Source organism: Tursiops truncatus, chromosome 14, assembly GCF_011762595.2.
Source record: "Tursiops truncatus isolate mTurTru1 chromosome 14, mTurTru1.mat.Y, whole genome shotgun sequence".
Classification (NCBI taxonomy): domain Eukaryota; kingdom Metazoa; phylum Chordata; class Mammalia; order Artiodactyla; family Delphinidae; genus Tursiops; species Tursiops truncatus.
In genome coordinates this window covers 59,606,799-59,619,705 of record NC_047047.1, presented here as the reverse complement: position 1 = coordinate 59,619,705, position 12,907 = coordinate 59,606,799, and the positions used below count along the sequence as shown (strand labels likewise).

At 37.2% G+C, this 12,907-nt stretch overlaps 1 protein-coding gene and 1 pseudogene across 3 annotated transcripts in view; one reads left to right on the top strand and one right to left on the bottom strand.

The window, feature by feature from the left end:
- STRN (striatin) overlaps window positions 1–12,907 on the bottom strand; it is a 117,977-nt gene that overhangs the window by 61,996 nt on the left and 43,074 nt on the right. For all 3 annotated transcript variants that reach the window (XM_019942867.3, XM_033838732.2, XM_019942868.3), the window contains exon 3: window positions 9,322–9,395. In XM_019942867.3, coding sequence (XP_019798426.1) covers window positions 9,322–9,395 — 74 coding nt within the window. The remainder of the gene's footprint in view (window positions 1–9,321; window positions 9,396–12,907) is intronic.
- Window positions 278–1,335, top strand: LOC101319638 (annexin A2-like; annotated as a pseudogene).

Here is a 12,907-nt window from a genome sequence, read left to right as displayed (position 1 = left end):
ATTTCCATAACAAAACTCTAATATAAATTCATTATTGCTACTAGATTTCCCTGAGAATTTCAGAACTAAAATAAAGACTTTTCCCCAATTTTTAGGTAAACTGAGAATCTTCCTTTAGGACAAATCAAGAGTCCTGAGTCAAGAGTCAAAAGTATTACGAAGCACCACATCAGAATTAGAACAAAATGCCCAGGAACGATGGTTCAAAAAAAAAAAAAAAAAGCCGATCTGCTAAAGAGTAGATAGATAAGAAATAATCCTTGCTCTGCACCTGGCAACGCTCGCAGCGCACCATAGCCGGCCCAGCTTCTTTCAAAATGTCTACCGTTCATGAAATTCTCTACAAGCTCAGCTTGGAGGGTGATCACTCCACACCTCCAAGTGCATACGGGTCAGTCAAAGCGTACGCCAACTTTGATGCTGAGCGGGATGCTCTGAACACTGAAATGGCCATCAAGACTAAGGGTGTGGATGAGGTCACCATCATCAACATTTTGACCTACCGCAGCAATGAACAGAGACAGGATATTGCCTTCGCCTACCAGAGAAGGACCAAACGGGAACTTGCAACAGCACTGAAGTCAGCCTTGTCCGGCCACCTGGAAACAGTGATTTTGGGCCTACTGAAAACACTTGCTCAGTATGACGCTTCCAAGCTGAAAGCCTCCATGAAGGGGCAGGGAATGATGAGGACTCCCTCAATGAGTTCCTCTGCTCAAGGACCAACCAGGAGCTGCAGGAAATCAACGGAGTCGACAAGGAAATGTACAAGACCAATCTGGAGAAGGATATCATTTCCGACACATCTGGTGACTTCCGCAAGCTGATGGTTGCCCTATCGAAGGGTCGAAGAGCAGAGGATGGCTCTGTCATTGATTATGAACTGACTGACCAAGATGCCCGGGATCTCTATGATGCTGGCAGAAGAGGAGAGGAACTGATGTTCCCAAGTGGATCAGCATCATGACCGAGCGGAGTGTGTACCACCTCCAGAAAGTATTTGAAAGGTATAAGAGCTACAGCCCTTATGACATGCTGGAGAGCATCAACAAGGAGGTCAAAGGAGACCTGGAAAATGCCTTCCTGAACCTAGTCCAGTGCATTCAGAACAAGCCCCTGTATTTTGCTGACAGACTGTACGACTCCATGAAGGGCAAGGGCACTCGTGATAAGGTCCTGATTAGAATCATGATCTACCACAGTGAAGTGGACATGTTGAAAATTAGATCTGAATTCAAGAAAAAGTATGGCAAGTCCCTGTACTACTACATTCAGCAAGACATCAAGGGCAACTACCAGAAAGCGCTGCTGTACCTGTGTGGTGGAGATGACTGAAGCCCACAATGGCCCGAGGGTCCAGGACGGCTGCTCCGCACTCCTAGCTAACAGTTCTACACAGTCAGCTTGTGGCTAACAGCCCCCTTGTGCCCATCCCTGGGAGGATGACGTTAGCACTGCCCACCCCACCTGCTCCATCCTTAGTTTAGTTGCCTAAGCATTACGTGGCTTTCCGGTCTAGTCTCTCTTTACAGTCAAAGAAATGAACATTCCAAGGAGCTGGAAGTGAAATCTATGATGTGAAACACTTTGCCTTCTGAGTAATGGGTCATAAACATGAATAAACGGAATTTCTACTTTAGGAACAAGTAAAAAAAAAAAAAAAAAGAAATAATCCCAAGCCAAAGCTATTTCCTTCACTAGTTATTAAATGAAAACCTCAAGCATTCTTTTTTTAAGACGTTCTTTAGATGAAAACCTCCTAGGCCCTGTAAAGCTTCAATTCATCATTTGGTAGAAGCCGAATCTTTCAAAAAGATGATAAGGGACTTCCCTGGTGGCGCAGTGGTTAAGAATCCGCCTGCCAATGCAGGGGACATAGGTTCAAGCCCTGGTCTGGGAAGACCTCACATGCCACGGAGCAACTAAGCCCGTGTGCCACAACTACTGAGTCTGTGCCCTAGAGCCCGCAAGCCACAGCTACTGAGCCCGCGAGCCACAACTACTGAAGCCTGCGTGCCTAGAACCCGTGCTCCGCAACAAGAGAAGCCACGACAATGAGAAACCCACGCACCGAAACGAGCAGCCCCCGCTTGCCACAACTAGAGAAAGCCTGCGCACAGCAACAAAGACCCAATGCAGCCAAAAATAAAAAATAATAAATAAATAAATAAATAAGCCTAAATCCTTTCTACACCATCCTCAGATATACTCAACTGCCTTTGCCTACTTTGGTAGCTAGTGATGTTACCAAGGAGTGGTACATCCATTCAATGGAATACTACTCAACAAGAACAAAGAATGAACTACTGACACACAGCAACATATAAGAATCTCAAATGCATAATGCTAAACGGGAGACCCTAGATTCAAAAGACTACATTCTGTACGATTCTGGAATTGGTATGATTTTCTCAGAAAGGCAAAACTGTAGGAACAGAAAACATATTAGTGGTTGCCAGGGGATTAGAGTAGGGAAGGAGGGGTTAACTACAAAGGGTATTAGTAACAAGACTGTATGTGTTTATGAAAACACCAAAAAGGTGAATTTCACTGTACCTAAATTATGCCTTAATGAAAAATAAATTAAGCCAAATCAAATAAGAATGCATCCTCACCCTCTTTTAAAAAAGTGTATTCTTATACTGAGATAAAATCCGACTCCCTTGGTGATCATTTTGTAATATATTAAAATATCAAACCACTATGTTGTACACCTGAAACTAATATAATATTGCAAGTCAATTATACTTCAATGAGAGAAAAAGAAAAAGAAAGCAAGCACTCAATCTTGACTCAGTTAACCCAGCTATATGACAAAAACAGCAAGGCTATGACTGCTGCTTATTATATTATTCCACACTGGATCATGACTAGGCTCCAGATGATTGCAAGGAAGCAAATGAAACCTCATGGAAACATAACCAGTCACAACACTTACTAAGAATGAAGAGATTCAAAGACCTATAGAGCTTGAGGAGTCCTTATCTCCTTGGTAATGGATCTGAGGAAAACTGCTTACCTTAATTCTTTTATTAGATTAGTGTATGAATTAATGATCTAAGATTACATCTGCAATCATAGATTTAACCACACAAACATAAAACAGGCTCTTTACTCAACTTTGCCAAAATCTATTTTCCACTGATTTAGAGAAATAATCAGTGGTATAGCCTTCTGTAAGAGCAACAAGTTTCAATGCCTGCAAAGTAATTATAAAGACAGAAATCCTGATTCTGGATAAATTTCTCTGAAGTAAATTTTCCTTTCTCTATTTAAAAAAAAAAAAATCTGACTCTCTGGGTCATATGTGAACTTGTATTTCCCCACACTTCCTTATCCAGGCTAAACACTTAGTTCTCTCAATGGTTAGTAAGTATTCCTCAACTATCAGATTCATTCTTACCTTATCAAGTTCAAAAAGTGACATTATACAAAAGTGAGGATTTTAAAGTGGGTAAGAACTGAATTTCTTGGTAATGTTAAAAATATCTGACTGACACTTCCAGTCAGGTTGGAGTAACAGGGACCCAATTTACCCTCTTGCTTGAAGCAACTATACATCAAAATGGTTAAGACATTGGACATCAGGCAACAGAGGGCAGCAATCCCTGAGAAAAGGGAACCAAACAGGTGAGCCTATGATTGTCCCAGCTTACTGCCTTGATAGAGTTTCCCGATCACAGCATAGGGAGGGAGAACAAAAATAATATCTGAAGAAACAGGGGCTGAAAAGTTCCAAATTTCATGAAAACTATAAACCCATAGATCCAAGAAACCCAACAAATCCCAAGCATAAGAAACACTGCGGTGTGGGGGGGAGGACGGGGCGGGGTGTGGAACTACACCAAAGCACATCATAATAAGATTGCTTAAAACCAATGAGAGAGAGATACCTTAAAAGCAGCCAGAAAAAAAGGTCACTCATACAGAGGAATAAAGATAAGAATGACAGAAGATACCTCATCAGAAACAATGCAAGCAGCAAAATAAAGACTTTTTCAGACACACAAAAGCTCAAAGAATTCATTATCAGCAACCCGTATTACAAAATATGTTAAAGAAAGTCCTTAAGATAGAAGGAAAATGATACCAGAAAATATGGATGCACACAAAGGAATGATGAGCACTGGAAATATATGCTTTTTATGTTATTTAAATCTCTTTGAGAGAGAACTGTTGAAACAAAATTAATAATGTAGTGTATGGTTTATATATACACAGAGAAGTAAAATATATGAAAACAATTGCACAAAGACAGAAAGGAGAGATGGAAGTACACTGTTAGGAGGTTCTCATACTACACATGAAGTGCTATATTAGCACTTAAAGACAGAACTCTAATAACTTAAAAACATATAAATCCTAAAGCAACCAATAAAATAAGAGTTGTAGCTAATAAGTCAGCAAAAGAGATAAAAAGAAATCATAAAAAATACTACATTAGGGGCTTCCCTGGTGGCACAGTGGTTAAGAATCTGCCTGCCAATGCAGGGGACACAGGTTCGAGCCCTGGTCTGGGAAGATCCCACAGGCCACGGAGCAACTAAGCCCGTGCACAACAACTACTGAAGCTAGTGCGCCTAGAGCCCGTGCTCTGCAACAAGAGAAGCCACTGCAATGAGAAGCCCACACAATGCAACGAAGAGTAGCCCCGCTCACTGCAACTAGAGAAAGCCCGCACGTAGCAACGAAGACCCAACGCAGCCAAAAATAAATAAATAAAATAAATAAATTTTTGAAAATATATACTAGATTAATCCAAAAGAAATCAAAAAATGAGGAAAAGGGAGCAAAGAACATATTTAACAAATAGAAACCAAACAGCAAAGGTGACAGCTTTAAAGCTCACTGTATCAATAATCACATTAAATGTGAATGGTCTAAACATCTCAGTTAAAAGGCAGAATTTGTTACTCTGGATAAAGATATTCTATTTTTAATAAGTATCTGGCTTCTAATATTAAGTAGGAGAAACTGAAATATGAAAGATAAATAGATTTTAACGTAACTTAGGGTAATATTCTCCTGAAGTAGAAATGTAAAGGTTTGGAAGTGGAACAAAACAGAAAAAATGTCAGAGGGGAAACGAATTTTTTTTGAAAAACGTTTCAGAAAACATCTGGATTATCAGTTTCAGGAAAATATAGTAAATGGATAAAAGAATGAAGGAAAAATGCCTGCTTCTTTAATTTGGATACACCACCTTCTACCCTCTCCTAGTCACTGTCCTCGTCACTGTCACCTACAAATCCCTTGATAACGTTCTAAACCAGGCATCCTTCCTCTGTAACCAAACTTTTACATCATCTTGAGTGAAGTTAATATTCATGTGGGTGATCCACTTCAGCTTCTGCACAACCACCACCCTCTCTAACTGTCATGCCTTAGATACTGTCATTATGAAGAACTGTCACTGATGCAAACTCACTCTCTGAGCATATCCTTCAGGCTCAATACCCCTAATTCACCAGGCACTTTGATTTCGGTGGGACCTTAGATCAGGGGTGATCAAATTTTGGCCTGCAGGTCAAATCCAGCCTGCCACACTTATCCATTTATGTGTTGTGGCTGCTTTCATGTCATGATGGCAGAGTTGAGTAGTTTCAACAGAGAACACATGGCCTACAAAGCCCAAATATTACTATCTGGCCCTTTACAAAAGAGTTTGCTGACCTGCTCTAGACTGTTGCCTATCCCCTTACTTTGATCCATTAGCCTCCCTCTGCCTTCACTTTCTTTCCTCTCTAGTTTTAGTTCAGTGTCTATCAATTCAACCATTCTTTTGACAATGTCTTCATGTCCTCTTGTCTCTCCATGAATTCAACTGTTAACTATTTTCATTCTATTATCTTTTACCTAGGCTGCCAATTGTGCAGACCAGCAGCACTTCTACATAAACTTACGTTTACACACCTCAATCGGACGCTCAGCTTTTCTCAATCTTACTATTTCTTAGTAAATTTGTTCTCTTGTTCATTATTATTTTAAACCTTCTCCACTTTTCTTAAACCTCTGATGTATTCTTAGCGATAATCCAGACTCATACATAAAGCTATCATATTAAATACCCACCACCAGACCGAAACCCAAATCTACACACCTATCACCTAACTTCCTATATTCTCTCTTGGTAACAGTAAAAGACATGCTCCTCCTGCCATTCTCCAGCTATGCTCAGAATCCAATCCCTATCACTTCTTCAGATACCTTCATATCGTATCTCTGCTCTCTCCTTTTTATTTGCTCCTCCTCTAAGAAACATGTCACACACACACACACATACACAAACACACATTCTCTCTCTCTCCTCCTTGACCCCATGGGTCCTTTCAGCTATTTCCCCCTAATCCCTCACCTTCAACTCCACAATCTAGGCTTCCTTAAAGCTTACTACACTTAGTCTTCACTTTCTACGCACAGTCTTCGTTTCTGCCCTCAACTCTCTCCTAAGACTGCTCACAATAAAGTTCCCAGTGACCTGTGTGTCACTAAATCCTAGAGATACTCTTCAGACCCCTGGGCATTAATCGGTAGCGCTGAAGGATCCTTCCTTCTGGAAACCCTCTCTTCTCTTTATCTCCATGCTCCTGATTTTCCTCCTACCATTAAAATAATACTCATCAGTTTCCTTTTCAGGTTTCTATTCTTCTAACAGTTTTTTAAATGTTGCCATTCCTCAGGGCTCCATTTTAGACCCTCTTCTTACTCTGCATAAGGTCCCTGGCTGAGCTCTTCCACCTCAGTGGCAATGAGTGTCATTAGTACTAGATGCTATATGCTCTCAAATCTACATATTAAACCCATGTCTCTGGCTTGAGCTCCACACTCACATGCTCAGCTGTCTACTAGCCATTTCTGCTTGATGGCCTAACAAGTAAATCCAAAAGTGAACCCACCATCTTCCAAATGTACGTCTGGTCTAATTTTTTAAACTAGAAGTGTGGGAGTCATCCTTGATTCTCCCCTTTTTAAATCCCCTACATCTAAACAAGAACTAATTTCCTGCAGATTTTACTTCCTAAATATTTCCTGAACACACCCACTTCTCTTCAACTACACTGTTAGTACCCTTGTCAAGGTAACCTTCCTCATTTACCCAGGTGGCTGCAAAGTCCTCTAACCCATCTCCCCATCTTCAGTTTTACTCCTCTCTAACCCACCTTCCACACTGCTGTCAGCATGATCTAAGAGCAAGCAAATCAGATCACAAGAGCCCTGATTAAGACCCTTCAAAAGCCTTCTCGTAACTCTTAGTTAATCTGCCCTCCTGGTTAACTCTCTAGCTGCATCTAGAAACACTCTTTCCCTCTCCCCCTCTACTAATTATTTTGTTTCTCAAATGTGGCAAATTCTTCCCTCAGAAACTTTACCGCTAATGCTCTGCCTTTCTTCTACCTCTCATTCAACAAATATTTAGTCAGTCCTCTTTCCCTGGTTAATTCTTACTTGTCTTTCAAATGTCAACTTCAAATATCACTTCCTGCAAGAAGGCTTCCTTGATCACTTACAACTAGATTTGGTTCTCCTGCTACTGTACTCCATAACACCTATTACTTCTCCATATAATTTTATTGTAATCACTTTTTTCTTTTATCTTCCCTGTAAAAATCCAACAGGGTACTATATTTTTATTCACAGAATTTGATTCTGGCTCTGACACAAGCATTACATATTTCATATTTAAAAGCTGAACAGCAGTCTGAAAGATGGACAGATGGAATGATACTAGGTATTACATACTAAGAAAATAAACCTAGAAGTTAGGAATTATTTCCAGAATTTTCCCCAGTTTACAGATAAGGAATGGAGCAACCTCAGAGAGACTAAGTAATATCACAGGTATTTAAAGTGTTAGGACAGAGTCAAACTTACGTGTATCCAATTTCAAAGCCCAAACTTTTTCTACTGAGCCACATTCTTTACTTACAAGCATTTTGTATATACTGCAACTAGGACTTTATACTCCTAAATCGATATCTAAACTTAGGAAACAAACATGTTTATGTAAAAGTAGTGATTAAAATCACTCCTTTGATTCAGACAATGTACTGTTAGGATAGTCTTCAACAAATAGCCTAGATTTAAAAACAAGAAAAAAAATTTTTTTAATCTAAGTGCATCTCAAGTTAAAAGAAAAGATGCCAAAGTAAAAGAACAATGAAAAAAAACAAAGAAAAAAATGTCAGTGATCAATTGGTATTGCTCTAAACATCAAGGATTCAATATTCAGAGGTGGAAACGTGTTAATTACACTACTACACTGAATTGAACTATAAAATTGGCAGCACATTCAGAATAATTTTCTTCTTTCATACACTGTCAAACACAGAAACAGTGTGGAAAAATGGGGAGAATTTGAATTTTGGAGTCAGTGGACCTGGGTTCAGATCCATGTTCCTATTACTTAAGAGTTGTGTGACCTTGGGCAAGTTTCTCCACTTCTCTCAGTTAAAATTTCATGCAGGTAAAATGAAAATAATATTATTTTTATTGAATAACGATATTAAGAATTAAAGTTAACATACATAAAGCCCACAGAAACCAAGGAAGGTATTTCAGTATGTGATAGTTATAGCAGACATTTGATCCAGGAATTTAACCTGACATCATGTCAAAAACACACTCTTCTGAAACATGGTGATAACTTTTCAACAATTTTTCTTACTTTTTCCTAACACCTACTAATAAGTCAATTATATTCCTTAATATCTTTACAAGTACTATTTTTGTATTGTTTGATGGGGTGACGAGGAATATAAGAGAAGGAAAAAGAAGAAATAGCACAAAAAGATAACAACTGTTTCAGCAGTTAAAAGATGTTCTGGTTACAGAACATCCTGTGGGTTAAGTCCAAACAATTTTGCACCTGAAATTGAGGGATCAGACTTAAAGGATGAGTAATTCTCTTGTACTTAAAGAAGAAATCTCCTACCTCCATAGTTTCTACCCTTTCTCTCAGGATTTCAAGGGCATGATGTACTTTGTATTACACATCTCAAAGTTCTCATTAATACTGGAGGGACCCAGCAACACACAGTTATGTTGGTGCATGTCACCCCATGAATTCTGATCCTTCAAGTAAGTGTAGAACATAAGCAGAAAGTGGGGAGCTAAAAGAATGGGGAAGAGGGAAACAGAAGGAAGGTGGTAGAAAATGATCAAATGACACTTAGTGATTAGTGCCCAAAGATAAGTAGGTCAGAAAAAATAACTAATATGCAAATAATTAGAAATTAACTTGCAGTTATAAATACTGTTGCTACAAAATACTAGATATTAACTTCTTTTTAATCATTTAAACTTCCTTTAAAATTAGCTTACCAGAGTCATAGCTTGGAGGCTTCATATCTCCCTGATTCAATTCTGTTCCGTATTTCAACTTGTGGTATTTAGCTCTACCAAAGAAATGAGAAAATACAAACCATCTTAAAACATATTTAAATGAACTTTAAGATATGTAACAGGAGTAGTCATCAGTATGCAGTAGTCCTGACTAACTTTCAACAGTTCAAAGACTTCCACAGTGTCAAAGTCCTAATACAAAAGCACTTGCCATTATTATTTTGTTGCTGTTATACCATCAAGTCCTGTTATAATAAATAAAGGAATAACACTGAGAATCATAAATCTTGTTTCTACAGTTACAAATGAACCAGATAACATTCTAGTTTCTGCAGTATTCAAATTTTCTTGATGACTGCCAGAGTACAATTCTATCAAAAGCAGTAAATAAGTTTGGATTGTGAAATAAACTTGAGAAAGACTAATCATTCTCAAAATTGAGTTTCGTTGTTTTTTTTTGTAGAAAGGTCATTCATAATACTTTGCATTGTCTGGCAACTATGCTTTGCCAAGTATGCATTAGAGTGAACAATCCAAAGGAGGGAGGGGGAACCAGCCTAAATCATCAATGTTGAATAAGACATTCTAGTAGGAATAAATATATTTTTTAGTAGCCAAGGTATCTTTTACCTTTTCAGGAAGAACTGTGAACAGGAATACCTTCTTTTAAAAGCTAACTAGATGTTATTATCTCTGGTTTATCTAATTTAACCATCCCAGATTTAACCATCCAAGACCAAAAAAATAATCTAGGTAAGGTAAAAAATTTAAAGGTTAAGTAAAAATGGCCATACTTAATGTATTTGTATATTTTGACTTGTTTGCTTCCCCAAAATATTGAGACTATTACAATAAATATTCAATGTAATAAGACTGGGATAATAACAACAATAATAATTTGAAAAACCAAAGTAATAAAGTAATAAAGAAGGAATAAAAGGGTAACCAAATAGCCAAAATTTGAAAGTTATTTTTTTCTTTATAGAAGACTGAGCACTTACTTTAAAGTTTTTATATTTCAAGAAAAGTATAAAGAAAATGAAAATTATTTGCTTGAATGTATAAAATACTGGAATTCTTCATATTACTTTGCAATAATTATTTTGCAGTTACAACACACAAAAAATCAACATTTTGTACAGAGGGGAATCCTAAAACCTCTGAAAGTTACAGATAGCTGATGTTCTATTTCTTAAAGTAGGTGGTAGGTACATGAATATTTTTTATATTAGTCTTTATATGTTTTGCATATATATGAAATGTTTTGTAATGGTATGTATCCATTAAAAAGAAAAAAGAATCTTTGTGTGCAAATATGGGATTGATCTTTAAGCTTAAGTAAAAAAACAAGGTACAAGATACTCTGTGTGTGTGTGTGTGTGCGCGCGCGCGTGTACACCTCTGTGTGTTTTTTATATGTGTTATGGTTTTTAAGTATAACTGTCAATCTTCAGATTTTTTTATAAACACACTTCATCTACCATAAGACAAACTAACAATACCTCCTATAAGGCAAAATAGCAATTGAAAGTAACTGGCCTGAGGACAGAATAAAAGCAGCGATAAAGTTTTATGGAGTTAACTTATGTATTTTTGTTTTACATATATATACATACTTATTTATATATATACACACACACATATATATATACACACATAGATATATGAGGAAAACATTTTCAAACACAAAATACTGTACTATAGTGCATTCTAGTGGTCTTAGGAAAAACTACAACAGAGCTTACAGAAAAGGGAATAGAAAACATTCTATAGTAATTACACACTATGAACTAACATTTCATAAAAAATTAGATAAAGACAAAATAAGTAAAGAACTGCTGTGTTTGCTACAAGCTGTACTCCCATGAATCAGGGTCTCCCTAGTGAATTGTTAAGTTCACTGAAAAATAATTTACTCACAGAACTCAATTTAGTAACATTCCTTTTGAAGTCAGTATGCTAAAATACCTTCCCACTCATATTGCTTCCCATTGTTTTAACGCTTCATCTCACTGTTAGCAATACCCTTGTTCCCTAAGCTTTTTCTGTCTAAATCTGACTGACTGCAAGTTAAATAGCAGATCTCATGCCTAAGAACTCTACATTTGATACATAGCTAGGCCTCCCAACTGGTCTTTACTGGATAAAACAGCATAAAATTACATAATTATAATATATTAAAGAAGTCCCATTATAGCTTTGTTTCAAAGTCAATTATTATATATAATATGCCTGGAATATAACACAGCATTCCAATCACACTTTAAACGTTGATACTTAAAAATAATTTGATTAGAAATTGAGTTATTTGTAGTGAGATGGATGGACCTAGAGTCTGTCATACAGAGTGAAGTCAGAAAGAGAAAAACAAATACCATATGCTAACACATATATATGGAATCTAAAAAAAAAAAAAAAAAAAAAAAAGGTTACGAAGAATCTAGGGGCAGGACAGGAATAAAGATGCAGATGTAGAGAATGGACTTGAAGACACCGGGAGGGGGAAGGGTAAGCTGGGACAAAGTGAGAGAGTGGCATGGACTTATATATACTACCAAATGTAAAATAGATAGCTAGTGGGAAGCAGCTGCATAGCACAGGGAGATCAGCTCGGTGCTTTGTGACCACCTAAAGGTGTGGCATAGGGAGGCTGGGAGGGAGACACAAGAGGGAAGAGATATGGGGATATATGTATATGTATAGCTGATTCACTTTGTTATAAAGCAGAAATTAACACACCACTGTAAAGCAATTATACTCCAATAAAGATGTAAAATATAATAATTTGATAAAATCCAACGAACTGTTATTGAATTCTTATGACATGCTAGGCACTGTACTGGCTGGTGGGAATAATGTGCAGCTTGTAGTCAGTTAAGGATAAAGGCAAGGAGATAAAGAAGAGACAGAAATGTAAATATATAACTCTAGCACATGGTGGATAAGAGCTATGAGTTATATCAAATGTTATACGAATTTAGATAAGGGATTATCTAATTCTGTCAAAGGTCCTGACAGTAGTCAAGGATAGCTACCAAAAAGAAGGAAACACATGAGATTTTAGCTAAACCTCAAAACCTATAGTTCCACAATCAGACAAATGGACTGATGAAGAGGGTATTTTGGTCAGAAGGAATATCTTAAAAGTGGAAAAAAATACACAGTGGTGTGTGTGTTTGTATAGGACTAGAAAGGAGCCTGGATGTAGAATCTTTTACTAAGAAGAACTCTGAAATTAGCTAGATATTTTTAAGCAGGGATATAACATCTGTGTTTAGAAAACGAATTCCATGGACGTGGAAAATTAATCAGAATGAGAAAATGTATTAGAGGCAAGGAGGACAGTTGGGTTTTTACAGAGACCCAGTGCAGCCAAAAATATAAAAAAATAAAGAAAAAATTTGAAAAATCAATAGCATAAAAAAAATCCACTGCTAGGTGTGTAATCCTTTAATGTTAAATATTCAGTTTTACTTAACTTTGGATCTTTTTAAGTGGGACGACTTAGAAAATCTGTAATACAGCAATTCAAAACCATGATCCTTACTTAGGTTTTTACAAGTTA